General features: G+C 46.1%; 2 protein-coding genes across 2 annotated transcripts; one reads left to right on the forward strand and one right to left on the reverse strand.

The window, feature by feature from the left end:
• The first annotated feature begins 2,401 nt into the window (after nt 1-2,401).
• Nucleotides 2,402-4,096, forward strand: POP5 (POP5 homolog, ribonuclease P/MRP subunit). Its single transcript, XM_082066422.1, has 5 exons — nt 2,402-2,579; nt 2,650-2,792; nt 2,909-3,058; nt 3,569-3,652; nt 3,829-4,096. The coding sequence occupies exons 1-5, from the start codon at nt 2,560-2,562 to the stop codon at nt 3,930-3,932; spliced, it is 501 nt and encodes a 166-aa protein (XP_081922548.1). The 5' UTR covers nt 2,402-2,559; the 3' UTR covers nt 3,933-4,096.
• A 340-nt stretch (nt 4,097-4,436) lies between these two features.
• Nucleotides 4,437-23,462, reverse strand: RNF10 (ring finger protein 10). Its single transcript, XM_082066421.1, has 17 exons — nt 22,901-23,462; nt 18,049-18,251; nt 16,868-17,067; nt 15,788-15,878; nt 14,590-14,774; nt 14,374-14,510; nt 12,822-12,982; nt 12,133-12,261; nt 11,721-11,979; nt 11,360-11,493; nt 10,180-10,297; nt 9,749-9,850; nt 9,110-9,244; nt 8,252-8,349; nt 7,964-8,024; nt 7,647-7,805; nt 4,437-6,747 (listed from the first exon to the last, which is right to left on the reverse strand). The coding sequence occupies exons 1-17, from the start codon at nt 23,061-23,063 to the stop codon at nt 6,671-6,673; spliced, it is 2,412 nt and encodes an 803-aa protein (XP_081922547.1). The 5' UTR covers nt 23,064-23,462; the 3' UTR covers nt 4,437-6,670.
• Between the last annotated feature and the right edge of the window lie 102 nt (nt 23,463-23,564).

Here is a 23,564-nt window from a genome sequence, read left to right on the forward strand (position 1 = left end):
CATTAATCACAATGTCTATTGCAGCTTATTAGCACAAGACAAATGCGAACTAACCCATAATCTGGAGATTACAAATCCCATATAAATACAAAATAAAGGTCTAGATCTTAAAATCTGTAGTAAAATATCAAATAATGAACTGAAGTGGTTATAAAACCAGCCTGGACTGATTGGGAATAACCCCTCCACACACCTGTAACAAACACAGGCTGGGAAAACGAGACCTTAGTATTCTTCCTGTGTCTCTCCAGCATCACCACTTTATTGGGCACCACTAATGAACACTGATAAAGAATCTTCTATCCAGGGTTCTCAAACTGCTTTACAGATTGTTTCTAATGTGTATAGACAGCGCACATTGTTTCCCCCTGTCCTCGTGTATTCTGTCCTCCATAATTTCAGTTTGATGAGCTATCCCGAGGCCACGTTGTCTCTCCAAGTCTGCAGGAGAAACATCCATCCTCTCTCCTGGCAGGTCTCTTGACCCACTCTTCAATCTACATAGCGTTTTCTGACATTTTCTCTCTCAGATCTTTTCTTAGGAGACGGCTCTTTCCCACCTTGACTGCATAACTCACCATCCCTTGCGACGGTTTCTTGAATCACTGACGCTGGGATCAATACAGCAAAGCTGGCAGGAGGGCAGGGGTGAGGAGGTGGGAAAACACATGTGAAGATGTTGTAGCCTTTCAGTCTGTGCTGTCAGCTCGGCACACCGTGACGCCTGACCGGGCTCACACGGCTTGTACCAACACAGGCGGTGACCGCGCAGGGAGCTGCGGTGGCTCAGGGCTGCTTTGTGCATCCTCCAAACCAACAACGCGGCACAGAAGGGAATATTTCACGTGAAATGAAGCAGGACAGGGCTCTCTCACAACACTGCTCTCTCTTTGCGTCGTGTCTCTCCTAATCAGCCTCCTGGACCGAAAACACGGGGCTCCGCTCTGCACAGGGCCCAGCCTGTAGCGTGCACAGCGCACATGTCCTGTCGCATTACAGGGCAGAGTGCACTCGTGCTGTGCTGTCAGAGACCCAGCCGTGCCTCTGACACCAGGAGGACACGAGGGAGGGCAGGAACAAAAGCGACCCGAGCAGCCCAGCGCAGGCATCGGGGGGATGCCGCCAGAAAGATGGGGGCAGCAGCAAATAGACCTTGGCGGGCAACGCTGAGAGGCTGAGCCGGCACCTGGCTGCACAAAGAGCACACATGGGAATGCGTGTGATATCACTCAAAAATGCTAGAATAGCTTATCAACCAGGAGCTCACTGCATTAAGTGGAACAGATGACAGTTATAGCCCAGTTTGGCTATTAAAACATAAAGTAATACAGCAAAGTTCAACACAATGCCGTCTCTCCCATCAAGAAAATGCTCCTGTCTGCATCAGCTTCAGAAGCTGACAAGCTTCCTCCAGTCCCTTTGATCGTAGCCCAAAAGAAAAGGTCTCTTGGCAAGTCCATGCTGGACCTTGCATTTTATTTTCTCCCCAGGCAACTCATATTCTGTAGTTCTCAGAAAAACATGACTCAAAAATGTGATCACAGGTGAACGAGAGAGGAGTTAAGAGACAAAAGGAGAGAGGAGCAGAACAGGCATCTATTTCAGAGGGCAAAAGTTTATCACCCAGGACAGGATTTCCACTGGGTTTATCATTGTTTTCTGTGTCTAGAATTAAGGTCATTAAAGAAGATGTTTCCACTCTGAATTAGCAATGAGCTCCCCCTTCATTTGTAGCGCCCCAGCGCTCCCGTGTGACTCGGTTCCAGGGACCTCAGTGACACAAAGCGCTTCTCGACCCCCACCCGGCTCTTCCCCCCCCTCCGCTGCCCACCCCGCACCTCTCCCCGTCCCGCCGCCCCGGCTTCTCCTGCTGCCAGCAGCGCTCCTGGCTCCCCCAGGGAACCTGGCAGAGATAACAGCTTGGAAAACCACTGCAGAAATCATTATGAGAACTAACTCTGCTGTGCAACTCCCTCAGCCGTTCGCATGTCTGGATCAGACAGTCGGTACGTGTCCCAACCCGCCCCGCACCGCAGCCTGAGGAGCTGTAACTGCTCAAGTGCGGCTCTGCGGGGCAGGGCCAGGAGCGCAGGGCTGGCGCCGGGCACTCAGCTGCAGCCCTCAGCCGGGGGTGCGCGCAGCACCGGGCCCGCCCGCACCTTCCCGCGGCTGCGGGGGGATGTCCCGTCTCCACCGCGCAAGGCGGGCGGGAGCGGCAGAGCGGGAAGGGCCGGGCCCCGGCCCCGCCGCCCTCAGCCCGGCCCGGGCAGCCGCGAGGCGCGAGCGCCCCCGCGCGGAGGGTGCGGACAGCGGCGGGGTCGCCGCTCGAGCCGCCCGGACAGACGCGCTGCCGCGCGCGGGGGCGAGGGAAGCAGCGCGCATGCGCACGCGCTCCGCGGGCAGCCGGCGGAGGAAAAGGCGAGACCGCGCTGGCTCTGGCGGCCGGGAAGTCCGTCCTCTGCCCCCGCCTCTGCGCGACGGCGATTGGCTGCGGTGCGCGGAGGCGCCTCGCCCATTGGCTAGGAGCGGCGTCCGTCCGTCCGGGGCGCCGCCGCCGCCATGGTTCGCTTCAAGAACAGGTAAGGCGGGCGGCGGCGCCGCGGGGCCGGGCCCGTCCCGCGCCAGCCCCTGACGCCGCGCTCCCCGCAGGTACGTGCTGTGCGAGGTGCTGTCGGAGGAGCCGCGGTGCCGGCAGTGCATCGAGGACCGCGCCGTGGGCCTCGCCGTCAGGGACGCCATCGGGCGGGTGCACGGGGACTACGGCCTGGCCTGCTGCTCCATCTCCTTCACAGGTGCGGGCGGGACGCGCTGCCCCCGCTTCCCCGGGCCGCTCGGGGCGGGGGGCGCAGGCGGCTCCTCCGGGCAGGGCCGGGGCGGGGGTCCGGGCTCACCGGTGCGTTCCCCGCAGTGAAGTACCTGAACGCGTACACCGGGACCGTGCTGCTGCGCTGCCGCAAGGACTCGTACCGGCTGCTCTGCTCGGCGCTGCCCTTCGTGCGGCAGCTGGAGAGCCGGGGCCAGCGCTACCCCTGCTGCCTGCGCACCCTGCACGTCGGAGGTCAGTCCCAGCACCTCGGCTGCCTGGGGGGAGGCCTCGGAGCTTCATCGGACCTTCCCGGCCCGCTGGAGAGGGAAAAACCCCCTCTTACTGCTGCGTTGTGACAGACCACCTTCTGTGTCACTGACTTGGTGGATCTAAGTAAGAAACTGGCAGCAGCAGCTCGTTGTTGAGGCCCTCATTAATTCTGCTTGAATCAATATTTAACACAAAACCAAAGCAGCAAATACTGTATTGCATTGTTTTCTTCTTAAAATATATTTTTAAAGTATCATAATGTCCTGAAAACTAACCAGTTGGGGCAAAAAACAGGCACTACATGTTCAAAATTACTATTCCACCACTTAACAGTGAGGAAGTGAAGTCTACAGCCCCTTCTTAGCACTTGCAGAATAAAGTTGTTGCCTGGGGTATTTGTCACTTCATAAAATCATCCTTAGAAAATATACTAGCAGCTCAGAAATGCTCAGTTTTGTATATTGTTACATATTGTTCTTGTGACTCATACAGGTACCATAAGAACATGTCAGAAATTTCTAATTCAGTATAACAGAAGACAGCTACTGGTGTTGTTGCAAAACTGTACGAATGAAGGTGAGTTCCTCCAGCTGCTTTCCTAAAAAGTGGCCTCAGTTCCTGGGGGTTTTGTAGGTTATGCTGGGCTAGTTCTGAATTCTTGAACTGAGAAATGTTCTTTAGAAGAAGTTGAGGATATTCCAGCATATGTGAAGAGATCAAGTAATGAGCCTCTGTTGCTCTCTCTATTGCAGAGGAAAGGCAGTGTATACAGAAGTCATTGTTGAGTTGTTCCCTCACAGAAGAGCAGTCTCGAAGTGGAGATGAAGATGATGATGATGGCACAGAGACAGACTGAACGTTACATTTTACTGCTCACCTCTGTCCTGTACTTGTGTAATCAAGGTGTTACCAGTTATCTTCAGTGTTAAGCAAAGCAGGGGACAAAAAAAAGCATCTGTTCATATTTACACTTCATCCCCCCCATTCTAAATGTTCTTAAATAAATTTTTAAAAAGTATATATATATATATGTAAATAGGTTACTTGCCTGTTTCACACCAGGAGTAAAAAATCACCTGCACTCTTAAGGAATGTAGCAGCTCAATGTGATCTTTGTGTTGAGGTAGAAGTGAGCTTTAGGCAGTCAGCATGGACAAGGAATGTAGTTATTCTCTTCCAGTACAGAAAAAGCATTAACAGTGTACTGTTTTTTACCTTATCTTCAAGCGCACCTGTTACCCATAGGGCTGCCTGTTGAGTTGCAAAAGCACCAGTTGTATACACAGGAGCTGAGATTACAGGGAACGCAAGGCAGAGCTGTAAGGCTCATCTCCAACTGACCCATTATAAAACTCATAGCTACAAGGACTGCTTAGATATTTATTAAGTTTACACCCATCAGTTACAGGAAAGCAGCATTGCTGGTATTCTCTCTGGAATCCATAGGAAAACGAGAAGCGACTGTCCCTGCGGAAGGGACAGTCACTCCCCTTGTCCTAGTGCCTGTGAGACGCAGAGGTGAGTTACACCAGCTCCAGCTATTCTGCCTCTCTTCCCAATGCAAAGAAAAGTTGACTATAAATGTGTAGAGATAATAGAACACAACAGATACTGGTTAGACATTAAGTAGTTACTCCTGTTCCATGGCTTAAAATGTCTATTGCAAATAGGAAACAATAGTACTGTGAACAGTTAACTGCATACTTGAATCTTTCTTACCTAGTTACTTTATCTACCCTCACCAATAGTTTTCCAATGTGCATATAAAGCGTTGACACCAAGATATGTTACTACCTGCAGACACCTTACATTTCTTTGCACTCTCTTGACAAGCTGTACTGTCTTTCCATCGAGTATAGTTAATTGTGACCAAGCGTGAAGTCAAGCAGCTTTCAAATAATGTTTTGCAAGTGTTTCCTCTACCCTCCTGTAGCCATAGAAGTATTCTTTATATCCCTGCTCTCCCCCTTCGTTCTGGTTTATAGCCGCACACGGTTTTGTGAAGTACACTCTTTGCTACTAGATTCCCACGTGCACACACTTAAGCACCTCAAGGAAGCGCTTGTATAATGTGGAGCCTCCTGCTTTGAAATCAAGCGTCAGTGTATTGACATCAACTTTTTAAATAGGGACACAACCAAGGAATTTTCCAGCAGTGGTAGAATATCTGACTCCAGGGGTCTCAACCACATGCTGCCTTGCTCAGAGAGCACATCCCTTCTCTAAAGCGTGTGCAAATGCAGACAGGACACTGGTGCACGTGGGGCTGTAGAGAACTGAAGGCACCTGGCAGTTGGGTGGTATAAAACTATACACCAGCTCCCCAACACAAAAATCTGTTGGGAAGATTTGAATCCGTGCAGCTAAGTGGCCTGCTCCACGCTGATGTGACCGTTACAGCTCAGGAAGGGTGCAGGACTGTAAGCGCGTGTGCGTATGATTTATTGCAACTGTTGGCCTTGACTGGTACATTACACCTACAGTTCATTTTATTCAACAAAATCCACACCACTTAACTCATTAGTTCAAATCAAACCGCAAGCAGTGCAGAATGTGGCCACCCAAAGAGCGGGGGGGGGGTCCAAAAGAGACATGTTTACAGCCCGAGGTGCTTCATGTGGATCAGCTTACATCCCAGAACCAAGCAGATACAGGCTCTTCTCCCAGTACAAGAGACCCCACAGTTTCTTGCTGGGGGATAACAATTACCTACAGACTCTGGCTATCAGTTGTTCCTCCAATTCAAGAGCAGCCAGTGCCAAAACACCATTCAGGTAGTTACCAAGAGCCCTAGGGTGGAGTGTTTATTCTAGATGATCAGGTTACAAAGAATGTGTAGCCCATGGTTGGCAAAAAAAACAAAACCAAAACAACCTAGCAGCCTCACTCACCCACATTAAAACAGAATTGAAGAACTGAGAGAAGCCAGGAGGTTCCTTCTATCCCTAGTGCCAGTACACATTTTGAAATACACAAATTCATCAAGAGTCACTTCAAAACCAAGTACCCAACTTCTGCTTTACACTCACCTCAGCTTTAAATCTTTCCAAGCCAGGAGAACAGGAGGAATTCTTGCTCTTTAGTAAAAGAACAGAGAGAGCAGCTAACACTCTAAAGCCAGGAAGCTCTTTTGCCCATTTCTAGTGCAGCAGAAAGGAGTTTCTCAAGAGAGCAGTTAGACAGCATTACCGAGACAGCACGGCTGTCAGTCAGATGGACTACTGCAATTAATACTTGTAGGGAAATAAAGGCTCTCTGCCTCTTCACTTGGTGACACTGCAGTGTTCTGGCAGTGCCACACGGCTGTGAAGACTTTCATGCTGCTTATTAGGCCAAAAGAACTGTCTCGGCACAGACTAGAAGCCTTGGCTGATTTGTCTCTGTGTTGTTTCTTTCAAAACTTTGTTTCAGTATGAACTGATTAAGCAGCTGGAATGAGAAGACCTTACTTCAACATATACTGTCATGGCTTCCTCCTGAACCCCCTAGAAACACAAGTTTAGTCTGTTCAAATTTAAATACTTAAACTATAGCAGCAAAACAAAGCAAAATTAAAAGAAAACCAGGAGAGGAAACTTCTCTTGAATAGCAGAATCACTTTGTGTGAACAACAGAGGTGCTGAACAGTAGCTTCTGCTTCTGTTTCTTTCTTTTCTTGCCTCCCTTTTCCTCTGTGAAGGATTAAAACGATACCGTCATCTTCCTCATGGAACAGGAATTTCACACAGAAATTATAAATGGTCTTCCCTACCCTCATGACTTCTACAGGACCATGGTACTTTCTGTCAACTCACTGAGCACCAGCTAGTTTAATCTTAGAAAAAAATTACTGCAGACCCACTAAGGGAGACTCCATCACACCTAAAACAGTTCCAAACACACCTGGGTCTACAGCTGCTGTTGACAGCAGATCCCAGGACTGCAAATGTGCAGCAGTCCACCTTTCAGACAGGTATCGCTTTCATCCGCATCCAAACCCCACTACAACTGGAGCCGATATCCATTTCACAGAAACTCCCAGCCCCTCCTGTCCAAGTCTCCATCATTCAGTGCAGTCTCCAAACAGCAGCCAAAGCTAAACCTCACAACTGGGCATTATACATGAGTTTTATCAGCCAGCACCAAACTTAAAGGTTTAAGTTCATCTCAATTTGTTTCAGAACCCCTCCTCTGAAATCCTAGCTAGCAGCTACCTTGACGTTTCTGTCAAATTTAAGTGGCAGTTCAGCAGCTCAGGTATTGTTAGTTTAAAAGTGCATAATCTGAACTTCCTTGAGATAAAGCTTAATTTAAGTTCCAGTACAGACATGGCACACATGATTGTCAAAAGCCATTCCTTGTCCTAACAGGACTCTTTGCTGGTTGGAGATCTCGGCTCCCACTAAGAGCTTTAAGCTAACAGGAGCCCTAGTCAAGCTGTTCAGAAACCACAACCCGATAATTTTCAGAACTGCTGTGGCCAATTTTTGGTCCCCAAAACTGCTGCTCTCACTTCTCCCAGAGGAAGAATGGGAAATACAAATGTTTTTTCACTTCAGAAATTTTTCATGCCTTCCCCCCTGCCTTTTACCTGATAAATGATCAGCGGTGGACGGTTTGTCCAGTTTCAGGAGGGCTGCCTCAATAGCTTGGCTGAAGGAATTCTGGAAGCTGGGCACAGGGATGCGGTCAGAGCTGTCACTTTCTCCATCACTATCTGCTGGCACGGGCAGTGCCAGAGTGTTCTCATCTGAAAGAAGGAAAGGGCCCTGAGAGGCAGAAGGTTGTCTAAAATCTTCACAGTGCAAACGTCCCTGCACACTCCAGATGCTCCTTGTGAAGTTACAAGATTTCTAACATTTGGATGTATGGGAAAGAACTTGAAGTAGTAATACCACATTTTCTTACCTCTTGTCTTTGGAGCAGGTTTGGGCCATGTTTCTGGTTTTGCCTTTCCAACTCTCAACATCTATCAAAAAAGTTGTAAGATATGATTAAATCTCACATACTGGAACAATCCTGCGTATCCCTTAAGTGGCAAGAAAATTTAAGAACCCCTTCAAACGCTCAACCCTATGTTGTCTCCCTAAGATTCACCCCATGTTGTTTTTGTGGGGGAAGCAACTGTGTTCTCAGATTGATCCCCAACTAGGACACTAGTAATTCTGACAAGATTGACTGTGCTACACAGCTTACCTGGGCAAAGGAAGGGAAGGGAGACTCTTCTTCCAAACTCCCACAGAGCAGCGGGCTGACCTGGCTGGCAGCAGGTGACAGTGGAGCTGCAATAGACTCTATGGAGAAAGCAGCAGATAATTAAAGCCAGTCGCATTTGGCAAAAGCACTCATTATATTGCTCAGCGGGATGAAACAGAAATAAAGTTTTATTATCTTATGTAATTAACCATTTCTATCTCATCAGTTCCATCTGTTAGTCACACAGTGGGACCTCTCGAATTTCCTCCATCTTTTTTTAAGGGGCATTTAAGTTTCAGGTGATTTTTTGTTTGTTTTGGGCGTTCTGTTTGCTTATTTTGGGGTGTTGTGGGTTTTTGATGTTTTGGGTTTTTTTGAGAAAAAACATCTAAGGATAGTTTCTATTTCATACTTTTTATTAACTGCAAGATAAAATGTTTGTTAAAGCATCGCTGGACAACAACCTGAGTGCTCATCAACTACATTTTATTGTAGTATAATGTGGTGGGGAAGATGGAGGGGGTAGGAAGAAAGAATGCCAGTAACGTTTTCCTAGCATACGCTCTTTTCTTTTTTGGGAGATTCTTTTTCTTCTTTCTTTTGCCTCAGCTAAGACTTACAAAGATGGGGTTACTACAGTGTAGATCTCATATTGTCACTAAAGTAGAGGTAGTAAAAAGCAGACAAAGGACCGGAACGTTTCTTTGCCCGTGTGATCACACACAAAACGATAACACGGTTATCTAGGAAAGTAGCAGTCTTTGATTGGTATTGAGAAAGTTTAGCGTGATGACCTGAGCAGTAGATCCCAAAAGAATGATCAAGAGCTGGATGTGATGTGTTTTTCCAGATGCTCACCTGTCTGAAACACAGGGCTTCTGCCAAGAGGAGACAGACAGAAGCTCTGATGATCAATTCTGGTAGTTTCTCCAGGGCAAGAGGTAAAAGCAGGGAACTGCTGCAGATTCTCTAAAGCAATATGGACCTCTGGATCTAGAAAGAGGTTTTAAATTAAAGCACTACACAATGTGGGGGAAGACTGTCAATATGCAAGTTGTTTCAGGAGTCTAGAAGGTGCCAACTCAGTTTTCTTTCCACCCTCTATTTTAGAGACCAGTACAGCCCTGCTACTGGATGGAAGCAGTTCCTAGGCTTTTATTTTTCCTTCTTTATTTTTCACTCTTTATTGTGATTACTACAAAAATAGAAATTAAGAATCCCAAGGGCTATATAGACCATGGAAATAGCTGTGCCCTCAAAAACCCTCTGTCTTGCCCATAATGTGCAACCACACAGGAATTGCATAACAACATTTAACACCCTGACTAAAACAGCTTATATCTTTCACTCTAAAGACATGGTTTCTAATACCTTGTAATCTTGTTCCAAGAGCACAGTACAAACTAAAGGCCTTAGAGTTCATCCTGTAGCTCAAGAAATCAGCCCAGCAACTAAAGAGGACTAGAAATCCACCACTTATGCTCAATCACGACTTACATTTGCCCTGTTTCTTGTTTTCTTCCATCTCAATTCTGCGTTCACGTCGTCGTTCATCACGAGCTTTTTTCTGCCTCAGACGTTTCCTCTTTTCAAGGTCATCTAAGAGCAACACATAGCATTGGATATCAAAAAACCCTACGCCAATACTTTGGCAATGTTTTCTCTAGCTTTGAGAGCAATGCATTCAGTTATAACACACTAGTAAAAAATATGCTTACAAACAACATATGCTCTTCCAGGCAGTCACGCTTCTTTATTATTTGTGCAATTCTTGTCTATAAAACAGTGAACTGGGGTTGTTCTGTCTAGTTGCCGCAAGAGGAGTAAAGCCGCTATGTATGTTCTTTTTTCTGCCATTAAGGGATAAGAACTACTTCCCCTTCACCCTCACAGATACATGACAGACCTACTAGAAAGGCAGTACCAACCTGAAAACAACTCTAAAGTCTCCTTAGAAACGATGGGCGGCTTCAGAGCCAGCTCACAAATGCTGAACTCACAGGTGAGAGGCAAGTGACACAGGTAACGATGACGCTGTCTTATATCCTGATTAAAAAAGAGCAGATATATATATACACACATATATGACTGCAACAAGGTCCAGAGGTCCATAGTGATGAACAGCTTATGGAAAAAAAAAAGAAAAAATAGCAGCAGTGACACAATAATTGCTTTATAAACTACAAACACGTGAAGGATGCCCTGGGTCAGAACCAAATGCTCCCAAGATCTCCACCAACCACATCATAAGCAGATTTGGATGCAGTTACTCCAGTTCAGTTACTGATATTCTTGTTATTCCTCCCTTCTCATTCACACCACTGGAATAAAATTCTACAATACCAGTCCTCTACTGCATTTATTTTTGCACTGGACCAAGTGTGCCTTTTACACTCTGACCCACAACCACCACTTTACTCAGCTTTTTTCAGTCTAGCTTTGTATCTTTCCTCACAGAGCCAAAAAACTTGAAGACAATTCCCTATTACCTCTGCATCCATTCTTTCTTGAGCATATCCTTTGTTAAAGATGAAATAAGAATCACGTATAGTTGTTACTGCACATGTCAATTCTTACAGTTGTCTTTATCTGCCATAAAGGAATTCAAGGCCCATCACGTCTTCCAGAACCTCAGTGCCTTCTCACTCCATCTCAAACACCAAAGTTTCTTTCCATCCTCTTTATTTTCATAGCATCCTACCTCTGCCCTTGATGCTCAGAAACAACTGTTTGTTCAAGACAGAGGCAGAACGCTTCTTCAGGTTAAGATGATAACCTGTCCTGTTAAAGCTACTGTCTTGGGTGAGAAAATAATTGACTTTTTTTTAAGACAGCTTTAAAAACAAACCAACCTTCAGTTTGCAATTCTCTTACTCATAGAACTTCCTACCTTCTCAGAAAAAAGCACACTAGACTGGAGTCTACTTATCACAACTAACTTAAGGTACTGCATCTTAACCAGGTGCTCTTAATCACGCAGATTAACATGCCTACCCATTCATAGTTATTATTTCTTATTACTGAAGAGAAACAAGTCTCACCTGTCAGCCACAATGATCGATCTGCCAAAACAAGAGTCCTGAATTAATAAGGAGATAAAATAACTACCTCTGTCATTGAGTAGCCAGTTATCTCCACTACAGCTGCAGTTATCTTCTCTGGACTCTTCTCCAAGCTGCCATATTCACGAACAAGACATCGAACATTCACGGGATGCAGATACATACACTGTCCATCCTCCGCTGTAAGATAAGACACCATCACTTGTTCTTTGCCCATAATTTTCAATACCCTTCTCCCCACCTCAGTACATTCTCCAGTAATAAAATTAAAGCTCCTTTCTGAGTTTCTGTGGGAGGTTATCTCACAGGGTTTAGCTGCATCTAATGAAGTGACCAACATCTTCCTCAAGAAGGATCCCAAAGGAGGCATCTCTGACACCATGATTCCACAATTTCATTGTACTGACCTTGATAGAAATAGTAAAAAGGAGAGCTGTTAAGATGTCCACTGCTACTTGTATCTTTAGATTCTTGGTAGCTTGTTTCAGCTGGATTTGGTTCTTCTGTAGTGTTCAGATCAGGTTCCGCTATGGTGTCCACCTCAGGTACCTCCTCTTCATCCAGCACTGCCTCTTCTGCTTCCACAGGAGGCGAAAAGGAACTTGCCAGATCTGAGCAAGGCTCCACAAGCTCCTCATCAAACGCAGAGAGATATTCCACACCACACTATCACCGTGGAGAGCACACAGTTAGTACCACATCACCTCCAAAAGATTATCATCTCTGCAAAAATCTTTGGCACCAGTTCACCATACACTGCAGTGTGAAGTGGCAGAATCAAGGACTAACGAGATCTGCCAGAGCAGAGCTGTCACCCACCTTTTTCTCTTGGGAAACTGCAGCCTCCACAGCCTTGGAGCTTTCTAGGGCCAGTTCTTCCACAGCTGCGCTGATTCCAGCAATGCCATGGTTTTTATCCTGGTCAGCAGAGAGTGCTGTTTCTCGCTCCTACAGGTCATTCAAAGAGAACAAGTTCCAATTTCCTATTTAAGCCAGGAGACTATCGCCATAGTTATTTTCAGCCTTGCCCTTATACTTCAGGTTTTCATAAATCTATAATTCATCTGTGACAAAGGGTGATCCTTGAAGAGAGGTCCTCTCCTTATTAGTGGAAAGTACACCCATTGTAGGATGCCTAAAGGCTTTGAAAACTAATAATCTACAAGTTTACTCATGTTTGTCTGATAGAAGTTATTCCAGAAATTGCTGGATCTGAAAAGGAAATACAGCTTCCTTCAAAAGCAGAACTCCTTTACATTTATGGAAGGAATACCATTCAGTAAAAAGCACTCTGTTCTATCTTGAATGTCATGCCAAATACCTGGGGTCCAAAGGCTACAGTCTCCTCCAAGATTTAAAATGCTATTCAAGCAGCAAACATCAGCACCTTGCTAGTACAGGCATCATGGAGACCAGAATAACCACACACAACCACTTATGAAGCAGAACATGGAGCACTCAGCACGCTGTTAAAAGTAGTTACTAAAAGCCTCCCAAAAGGTTCTCACCTTCAGTTCTTCGATAGCTGCCTCAATAAAGCAAGCCTCCGGGGTGTGTTTTTCTTCCTCGTACTGTTTTAGTAACGCTGCTTTCTCCTCCAGAATCACCAGCTGCAAGACCTGCTCCCTGGATGCCAGAAGCAGCTTTGAATAGTGACTCTGCTGGTCATCTGAACAGAGGAAGCACCAAATCATTAACATCCACATGCAGAGGCACCAGTTTGAACTGCTGTTTCTTCTGAAGTTTTGTTCCTGCTCAATTTAGTGAGTTAATCTACTCCAGGGTGGACAATACTTTGCAAGGGTTTGATACAGACTCTGTGTATTACCGTTATATCACTGGTGCCACAAGCTGGTGCCACATACCCCTCTGCTACGCACATCTCCCCCACACAGCAGCTGGTTCCTTTTCTCTATATACTCAAAATACTGCAACTGGAAAGTGGTGCAAAAGTGACCTCTGTTTGATCTCAAATTAGTTCATAAAACCACTTGTATTCAAAATCTGTACAAAACATTACTACAAGTTTTATACAAGAAGCACAGCTGAAATAGTACACTAAAGAACTGCAAGTTTAGCAAAAGGTAGTCACCTTCGTTACTGCAGAGCTTATCTTAACTATAAACTTCACAGCAACCACAGCATCACATGCCAGTACAGTCCACACGCCCACTGCTCCCCAAGGGTCCAACCTCGTCTACAGAACACCAAGTGAACGCTGAATTTCCTGGGTTTAGAATGATCTCAAACCTCACATTTGTTCTTTTGTTAGTTTCATGAAAGGGATTTAAACCCCTTTACTCCCAAATACTGAGGAACATGTATGCACAGACCCTGCACGCTGGATACCCATCATGCGTTAAGAGAGTTGACTTTTTACAGAGAGCTGAAATGCAAGCAGCCTTTTGCAAATGTGACTGCAAAATGGAGTGAGCCAAGACAGCCCACAAAACAGCAACGTTCAGTAAAATTATTTCTTTAGTCACAAAATTTCGAGATACTAACAGATAAGATGATGATGTGTTAAATCACATTACTCGACTGGAGAAAACTGAAGAAGTCAGGCAACAGATGTTTGGAATAGGTTTGCAATAATTTTGATTATTTTCCCCGTACCATTCACAGATTTTAGTTGATAAGGTGATGAAAACCCTGTTCAAGATTACATCCTTGAAATAGCTTAGACACAGAGACAGTTATTTTTGCTAAACTGTGTAACAAGGAGCCAGGAAGAAAAAGTTAAGGACACTGAAGAGCCAACAAGAGCATCAAGAGTCACACCAACAACTGTACGGTACAAAACACATGTCCAACTAACAACTGAGAAGGCAGGAGTCTGCAGTGCAGTAACCTGAAGGGAAACAGCACACAAGCTAAAGCGTGGGTAGAAAGCTTATTATTAACATGTGCTCATTAAGTTTTTCAGTGCTAAACCCCATGTTTGGTAGCCTGGTCTATTCTGAGGTGACAGCACAGCATTGCTATGGCAAACCCTCTCTACACAAGTCCTACTTGTAGTTAGGAGCAGGATCCCAACCACCAGCACTCAGACACACTCACCTCTGACGTAAACGGGCTGCACCACGTTCATCCACTGAGATTTGGGCAGTGCTATCAGAACACCTTTCTCTCTTCTCATAAGTTGCATCGTAATGACATCACCGATTGCATATTGACGTGTTTCCATAGCGACAACACTGCAACATAAGGAGGAAGTCAGCAGGGTAAAAGTAACATTTCAAAAAGATATATCATTTAATAAATATCAAGTCTTACCTCTTGAGGTCCTTCTTGTGAACAGAGCCATAACAAATAGGGCACTTACTCCAGGCCTTTTCACTCAAGGAGAGATAGTGCAGGATGCACGCCCAACAAAAGATGTGCCCGCAGCGGGTGATCTTTGCTGCGGTAGGTGGGTACAGACATATTGGGCAAGAGGGCACCTCATGGCTACAAATTCGCTGAAACGGCACATGAGAAGAATGGTGCAAGTTTTAGAGTCAGAAATCAGTTCCTCTGCTACAGACTAAGCCACCTGTAAAATCTACTCTAACATACTAATCTTCCAGCTCTTTAAGCTCTGCTTATTTACCAAGAGACTGAGTACACTGTGAACTCAGTAACACCTTCAGATTTCACATGGAATAACCTTCAAAGCCACCCATTTTAAATGCCGTTAAAGTAGAAATACTGAAAGTGACTCTTCTCACACATCCCCTCATGTATTCATCATATCTAGGAGTTAGCAGCATCTTCATCATCCAAATTCAGGCACTGAGAAGACAGCAAGTGAGCTGTGTCTTCTCATACAAGCAGACATATGCAGCCCTGAGACTGAACTTACCTATTTCTCTGAACATGCCAGTTTAGTCAAATGCTTTGTTAGCATCTGTATGTTGCAGAGACGTAAATGCCAAGCAAGCACCTGGGTTTTTCAGCTCTCTCAGTGTCAGGTAACAGTAAAACTACCTTCTCTCCAGCTACACCATACAGCAAGACTAGTCTTGGCAGATACGAAGTTTCAGCTTGAGTCAACTGAAAGTTCTGACCACAGTTCTCAAGAGATTTTCCATTTTGTTGCTAGGCAAGATGGGCAACCTATGCACAGAATAATTATTCAAAACTCTACACTCTAGTCCTCTTCCATGGACTCATGCCCAAGTTTTCTGTTAATATCTCGATCACAAGGACTCTGTCTACAGAATGTCAGATACTATTTTTGATGAGCTCCCATCTGCGAAAGCAAGAAGCTGCTAATTTTCCTAATAGATTTTAGCACTTCTCTTTTCCTGTCATGAAAGTATTTCATAATATATTCCATGACAGATCTTTCCCAGTATTGTGGGAGTGACAGAAGAGGCCTCAACTCAAAAACAGCTGAGTTTTACGTAACATCAAAGAGATAAAGAGGCAGTTAAAGACAGGTTGAGCTTCTTAATTAGAGAAGAAAAAAATCTAGCCCATCACAACTGACCACTTGCTCCACAAAGTCCCAGTTGACCAAGGTATCTGGATCAGCAAAGTGGACTGTGTAGTCCTGTTCTTCAGAGACAACAAACTGGCAGCTGGGGAAAGGCAAAGAGACAGATGATCCACTCAGTTGTTTCTAAAAATTCTTCGAGAACTATCCTATAGGATTATTCTTCTTTGTCCAGCAGAAAACCGCCGGATGCAGTCACAGTAACTTCTACCAACAATACCCAAAAGAGTTCCATTCACAATCAGATTTCCAGAATACAGAGGCATCTAATTTCAGACAGATGCAACATCACATAGTAGCTACAGAATGAGCCAGGCAGAACGGTGTTCCAGAAACATGTAAGAGACAGCCAGCTCCCTCAGGGATCTGTTAAAAAACAGGAACCCACAAGTGGGAAAAATATGCTCACGAAAACTAGAACTCCTGGAGTTCCTGCAAAAAGGCTTCACTACATTAAGCCACAAATCAGAAGCATCAATGCTGAAAATAGCTTTTTTTATCTTTGACGTGATCAGATACAGGAAGTCCTGAACATCCTCCAAATTCCAGTGAAAAGTGGCCATTATTTCCAGTCACAAGCAATTTTGCTGCTGGATTAATATATTGATAATTTATTTGGATTATGCTACATACCTAGGGGCCTGTGAAATAATCAGCTTCTGAGACTTACAAATTCAGATTAGGTTTGTTCCAGCAACTGCTACCCCTACCAGCTCAACATACTAATTTTTGGGAAAAAAAAACAACTATTATCTTCTGCAAGGGAACTACATAGGGTCTTCCCAAATGGAGTGTCATATTCCACAGACGATGCTAGAAAATTAGAGCAGAAGACTAACTGGTTGGTATCTAAAGGACTCACACCATCAGACACCTTCTAAATAGGTAAAGCCAATTTCATGTTTTTAATCCTTTCAAGTATAGCCATTACCAATAAAAATGCTGTGGAGAAGTAACTCCACCCTAAAAAAGTGAATATGAGTAGTCAAGGTCAAACACAGTTCCCTGGCTGACCACCCCTTACAGCTCAGAGTCTCTGCACAAGTCTCAGAGCCCTACTAGGCTTCCACTCACTTGGCCTGGAGGAAGAGCTCCTTGTTGAAAGGCTTATGTCCCCACTTGTTCCTTTTCCCCCAGTTGCCATGTCCATTCCCATCAAAATGGGCTGCTTGGCCACGGGGTTCAAAAGTGAAGTTCAATAAGTGGTTCAGATTAATCTTCTTGGGACCAGAGAACTGGGCAGGGCTGAACTCTGCCCGCTGAGCCTCTGCTACCTAAGAGACAACAGCATTTGTTAGAATTTGCTAGAATTTACTGCAAAAGCACCAATACAAGTTGATACCCAGGCCCCAGCAGCGATTACGTACAGAATAGGCAGCATCCACTCACTCACCTTCTCCCATTCCAGTTCTGTAAATCAAGCAGTGCAGCGTTAGAAGTGCATGAGAACCTGGAAGTTAGAACTGAGTGGTCTTACCCCACACTGATGAAAAGGAGGAAAGCAAAAAAGATCCCACATGAGGACATGTAAAAGCTGGCAAAACCTAGTAGTCAAGGTTAACAACAGAAGAAAGTTGTTTGAATCCTAACATTCTTTTAGATGGTGAATAACAGCAGTCTCATCACTATTTGCACAGGTTGTACTTGCTTTAGTCAGTTTTCAAACAATGAAGCAAAGAATGAGAATTCAGAGACAGCAGGTGAGTTTTAACAGAGTCAGCAATTTAGGTGAGCAGTGTTGCTCACCCACTAAAACTGAAAAAAGAAATAATCAGAGTTCTCTGTGTCAATGAAAACCCACCAATAATCTACAGTATTTAAACCCACATCAGCCTAAAAGCCTTAGTCAGGTTTTACTGTTTTGATGTCACCAAGTTAATAAAATTCCTTTCCCAATACTGCTATTCCACGTAAATTTGTACACTGAAGCAGTTAGACACAATCACCTCAGCTAGAAATTGTATCACTGGATATTTTCCTGAAGAACCTCTGTTTCATGAGATATATACATGCCCCATCTAGGTACCAACTCCTCAGAGAGTATTTTTTATTTCAAGTCTCTCAGAGCAGAGAGAACTCCTGATGTTGCAAAGTTGTTCTGCTCACACTCTGGCACCTCAAAGGTGTCAGCACCTCTTATCGCTCCTTCCCTTCCCAGCCCAGGAGCTGAACACAGCAGACCTATCTAGGCAGGTCAGAGTGATCCTCTCGTCCCAAGCAAGAAGGCCTCGGAGGCACGGCATTACAATTCTCACCTCATCTCGTCTTCCACCATTACAAGAGCTAAAAAGTTTGCCACTTCCACCGCTACCTCCCCTTTGAGGGGGCATCTTGTTAAAAGCTTTGCTTTTCTGTGAACTGGAGCGACGGGACTGACTAGAAAAGTTCTCATTTTTGGAATATGAAGTTTCTCTTTTACGGTTATAACGCTGTTTGGATCCACTCGCATTCTTTCCATCTGAAAGAAAAAAAAAGGAAAAAAACAAGAATCAGACGAGCAGGCTCAGAGCTGTTGACACACACTGCACCTCCGTCAGCTTGGCCTCTGACAGCACCGTGCTCACTGCTGCCCTGCTGGAAAGGCTTGTGTGTATCAGGACATCAAATCCCCCCAGCAACCCAAACTGCTCCATTCCTATCGCTGCCTAAAGAACTGGTCAAAGAGCACAAAAGAAGGATGTATTTGCTGTGCTTTATGTTTTATTAGAATGGCTGAATTTTTCTTTATCCAGACTTGGAATTGCCACCACCAGCCATCAGTGTGTTGCCTGGTACGTAAAGTGATAAACACCAACACTACATCTTCAAACCCCTTTACAAAAACTGACACCAACCAGTTAATTTTTCATTCTATTTTCTGAAAACAGACAATTTATCATATATTGTTGCCTAATATAAATCTATTGCTGCCTGTGTTTGCCTCGAGGTTTCCCACCTTGCAAGACCCCGTTCCCTGTTTTCACACTGTTCTGCCCCTTACACTTAAAAGACTCCAACAAGCTTTATCCAGTTTTAAAAATACCCTTTTCTTTCACAAGGCAAACAAATGCTAATCGATCCTGAAGCAGGGCACATACCTAATACCTATTATTTAAGTACTAAGTCCACCAGCTTACACGACATGGACTATTTGCGTGAACGCAGGCTGAGCGCATCACTGACCCTAACGCAGGGCACAGCGGTGAAGCACAAAGCAAAATGCCGCAGGAATGAAGCTCTCAAGAGCCAAAAAATCAGTCAGGCTCTTGAGAGGTTTCCTGTGCCTAAACAGCTGCTTCACGAGACTGCCAGAACAGAAAATTAATACTATTAAGATACTTCTAATAGTCTTAATGTAAGATCAGAGTTGCCTCAAGGACACAGCAGACTGCTGACCTGTCCATCAACTTCCACCAGCTTCTCTAAGCTTTATGTGTAGAAGGGTTATGTTGAAAAGCTTGGAAACGAAACGCTGCAGGCCCAGCAAGACGTCTGTCCACACCAGCCAGCCCCACAGTCACTCGGGACACTCAGCGTTACACAAACCATAATGCCTCGGACAATATCTAGATCCATGTTATAAAAGCCCACTGGTTCCCTTTTCCCACTTCGGCGTCCTCCCCATCCCTTAATGTAAATCTTGCAGGGTAGGCAAACACACCACTGTGATTCCAGATTGCGTTGCTCTGACTTTTCATCACCAGTGTCTCCAGTTTCCCCCTTCCCCGGCACCGTTGGCGATCTACCCAAGCATTTAAAACAGCTGGAATGGGATTATACACACAAAGTCTCACTTTTTTGTTATTTTTAGTTTTCTCTCCCACCTGCACCCCCAAAAAGATGGGGCAGCAGACTAGAAAGGCTGCGTGTTATTGTATATTACTGAGGATCTGACTTCTTAAGAATAAGTTATAGAAGTGGTCTGACTGGGTTTTGGGGTGATCTGCTGTTTCTTGCACAGACTTCAGTCTTCACCTTAAACTACAGCTATAGCGGTAAATGGTCACTATCGCTACTTTCACACGATGTGACAGAGCCATTTTGCAGACAAACTTTGTCACCAGAACTGGTCACTTACTCTGTTAGTCAAAAGGCTGATCCTATAATTCAGAATTAAACCCAACTCCATTGGAACCACAGCTGTGTGACTCAAACACACGCTTGCACAGCTTGCAGGGCTACAACGCACATCAGGCTACAAAGATACGGGCTGAGCATTATCGGGGAAAAAACATACCAGACGTTGCCAAGTACCGAGGGTGTGACCAGGTCTGGCTCAATGATTATTTAGACAGACTTTTTTTTTAGAGTGTTTGTAGGGAAGAGGCTCTAATCAACAGCACCGAGTCTCTGGTCAAAAATCAAGTAATTTTGAAGAGGTTTGGACAACCACTTGGGTTGTTCAGAAGCAGAGCTTGTTGTTTTAGAGCTCAAACACTCGCTTAAATTTGCAATTTCAGTGAACGCGCTGGAGAGGCACATGCCTATTGTTTCTATAGCAACTTCACAGTTTCCCTGCAATCAACTGGGGAAAACAAACAACTCCAGAGAAGTTCAGTCTAAACTGGGTCTTACAAGGCCCAGGAACAAGGAACAGCTTGTACCTGCAGCTGACAGAAGAATTTCCTACCACTTACCATTTCAATCAAGTTAGTCACCATCAAATTTGTCAGTCAGCTGGGTTACACACATTCCTGTCATACTACCGGTCCTTTCATATCAACTCCTAGAGCCTTTGGGAGTCACTACAATGATTCTCCTACTTTGTAGGAAAGTCCTTTAGACTTGTTAAATCCCAGTTTTAAGTAGCATAGGTTTGGATTTGGGAGTTTCTTTTTTCCTTCTTTTTTTTTGCAAATTAGGAGTGAGCATCAGCAATAGTGCTGGTGAGGTACTTACTCTTCACTCAGGTCCTCAGTTAGTCCTTTTGCCACTCTCACAAGATCTAGCCTATAATAAATGTATCTGCCCATCCACACACCAAGAGAACACAGACTTATAAAAAATACTGTCTATGTAATTTTATAAAACCAGCAACAAAGCCATTCTTGCCTTTTGGAGCAAGGCCTGACATCTGCGGTTTCTCCTGCTGGATGCCACGTTCTGTTGGAGGACCCCGTCTCCAAAGATCCAGAGAGAGAAGACCAAATTCACAGGACCAAAAGCAGCTCTAGGTGACCACTTCAGTGCTGGAGCTGCAGTACTGGTTTGCTACTGGGGTAGCAAACTCCAGTTTCTTCCCATCTTTGTTTGCTTTCTTCTCAGTTTCAGCTGAGCCGTGTTGAAACCAATCACATTGCAAAAGGGATTTCGGTGGCGGATCACACTTAAGACACAGGGTGGGTTCATAAAAACACACTGAAGCTGTTCCTGCTGCTACAGCAAACATCCCAATGACCAAGAGGTGACTGAGCAGTCACACACCCCAGCTAAGCACGCTCACACCTTCATAATAAGGCCCAGGAACATTTGTGAAAACTAATGTCATCCATCAGGTCTCAAGGACTACAGAGATACCCAAAACGCCGATTTTCCCTTAGCTACTTTAGTCCATCCTAAAGGGACGTGACTCCTGTTGGCGCACTAATATAATCGAAAACTTTTCTGATGGAAGCGTCCTAGTTTTAGTTTCTAAAGCCAAGTTTGCAAGATAGCTGGAACCCAACTTCCACGAGTACAAGAGCTTACAGTTTCCTCTTGAGCCCTTTTCAACTGTGCTGCAAGAGAAACATGGAGAAACTAGCCCCTCACACTGCCTCTCACAATACATGCAGAGTTTATATACTTTGTTATTCCACCAGAAGCCAAAGGTCTGGTTCTAAAACTCTTATTGCACACCTAGCATGTGATATCCCCTACTTCCATTGACCCATCCCTTAGAGGGGGAAAAATAAGAGACTGAACAATAACAGCAGTAGCTACGGACAGTAAGACCCTCACATCAAATCTGTTGCTGACGCAAAAAACTTTGCAAATCAGGTAGGAGTTCTTCCAGAAATTACTGGCTAAGAAGTTCTTTCTAAGAAGACTTTCATGTGTTTGAAGTTAATGCTTCACTACAATCGCACAGTTACGCCACAACCTGGGGAGCTGTGACCTCCCACGTCACTCACTTCAGCCTACCCCTGGAAGATCAGTTAATACAGGTGAAAAGCAGGTAATACGTGGTTACTCAAGATCCAAGTGCATTTAGAAGGTCCAAAAACAAGTCAAAGCTTTCAAGATACTCATTTTGTTAACCCTTGGGAACACACTGCTGCTCCCTCAGAGACCTGAAGTAATACAGCTGAAAAAAACAGCCCAGGAGGAAGGAAATGAGTACAGCGATGGTGTTGTAGCAACCTGTTGACACTCTCAGATGTACTTCCAGGACTAAAACCACTAATTTTAATCACTACTGCCCCATTTATAGGGGGTTTTTTTGGGGGGTAAGGCAGGTTGGCAGGTACACTCTGCTCCCAAACAGCTGCAGAGAACTGGAGGTGGCTCAGGTCTTACCTTGATAAGACAGATGACAGGAGCCATAATGGCTCTTCATGAACTGTCATGTCAGCAAAACCAGCTGTTTGCTATGACAGACATCACGCTTTGGGTTAAATGCCAGAGGAACAAACAATACGTAACTAACTTTAAGCTCCTCCAAAGTATGTTACTGAAACACAGCCTGTGTGTATCAATACAAGACCTCCTTAAGCAAGATATAAAAGCACACAAAGCTTAAGTACAGAGTTAAGGTTTCTCTTAATAACCACAGGGAAACATATATTCTTATAATAAAACCAAAGTTTTGGCTCTCAAGTTGATGACTCCAATGCTAATGGAGCACTAATCCTTAGAGGAAGAGGAGAGCAGAAGCCACAGCTCAGCGAACAGTGACCGAAGCCGGAAGAGGAAGGAAAAAGCAAGCAAAAACAAGTAGTGACCTGAAACGAAGACTGTTAAAATCCAGACAAACAACCCCACAAGAAGCTCGGCTTCACCACACAGCCACCCCAGCGCGGGCCCACCGGCCTCACGGTGACCCCGTTCTTCCCGCCCGAGCTCCCCCGCTCCCGACCCACCGCCGGGAGCCAGAAGCCGCCGAGCGGCCGCCGCTAACGGCCCGACACCCCCCTCCCCGGCTCTTACCGCCTTTGGGCTTAGACTCCCCCGCGGCGGGCCCGGCCGAGGCGGATCGCGGCTGCTGCCCTTTGCTGCCGGCCGAGGAGCCGGGCGTGCCGGGGCCGCAGGGGCTGCTCCTGTCCATGGCGGGGGCTGAGGCGGGGGGCGCGCCGGGCGGGCTCTGCAGCATCAACGGGCGCCCCGGCGGGCGAGAGGCGGCCCTGAGCGGGGGGGGACGACGGGCGCTGGCGGAGCCGGCGGGGGCCCAGGCTCATGGCCCGCGGGGGCGACCGGCGGGGGCGGCGCAGCGCGGACTCGGCCTCCTTCATGGCGACATCTTCTCGCTGCTCCGCTCGAACCGGGGAAGGCCGCGGGAGGCCGGGCCGGGCCTGCGGGGCTCCGGGCTGAACGAAGGAAGAAGCTGCTCACGGAGCCCCGCGGGGCCCGGCACTGCCTGTCGCCCGAGTGGTCGGGACCACCCAGGCACCCACCGGCTCCTCGGCGCCGCCCCGGCCCCGGCTCGGCCGCCGCTGCCCCGTAATGGCGACGAGTCGCCCACAGCAGTGGCGGGGACCCGGATGGAGCCGGTCCCGGGCGGGGCGGCGGGCACGCCGGGACTCGTAGTCCCGCCCGCGGCCGCGGGGCACGCCGGGAGCTGTAGTCCCGCCCGCCGCGGGGCACGCCGGGAGCT

Source organism: Streptopelia decaocto, assembly GCF_964273445.1.
Source record: "Streptopelia decaocto genome assembly, chromosome: 15".
In the NCBI taxonomy this organism is placed as follows: domain Eukaryota; kingdom Metazoa; phylum Chordata; class Aves; order Columbiformes; family Columbidae; genus Streptopelia; species Streptopelia decaocto.

Coding starts and splice junctions, on each gene's coding strand:
- POP5 (XM_082066422.1), top strand. CDS start 2,560: ATGGTTCGCTTCAAGAACAG. Junction 2,580..2,649: donor ATGGTTCGCTTCAAGAACAG/GTAAGGCGGGCG, acceptor CGCTCCCCGCAG/GTACGTGCTGTGCGAGGTGC. Junction 3,653..3,828: donor GCAAAACTGTACGAATGAAG/GTGAGTTCCTCC, acceptor TCTCTATTGCAG/AGGAAAGGCAGTGTATACAG.
- RNF10 (XM_082066421.1), bottom strand. CDS start 23,063: ATGCTGCAGAGCCCGCCCGGCGCGCCCCCCGCCTCAGCCCCCGCCATG. Junction 9,245..9,748: donor AAACAAGAAACAGGGCAAAT/GTAAGTCGTGAT, acceptor ACCTCTTTCTAG/ATCCAGAGGTCCATATTGCT. Junction 8,025..8,251: donor CCTTCCCTTCCTTTGCCCAG/GTAAGCTGTGTA, acceptor CTTTTTTGATAG/ATGTTGAGAGTTGGAAAGGC.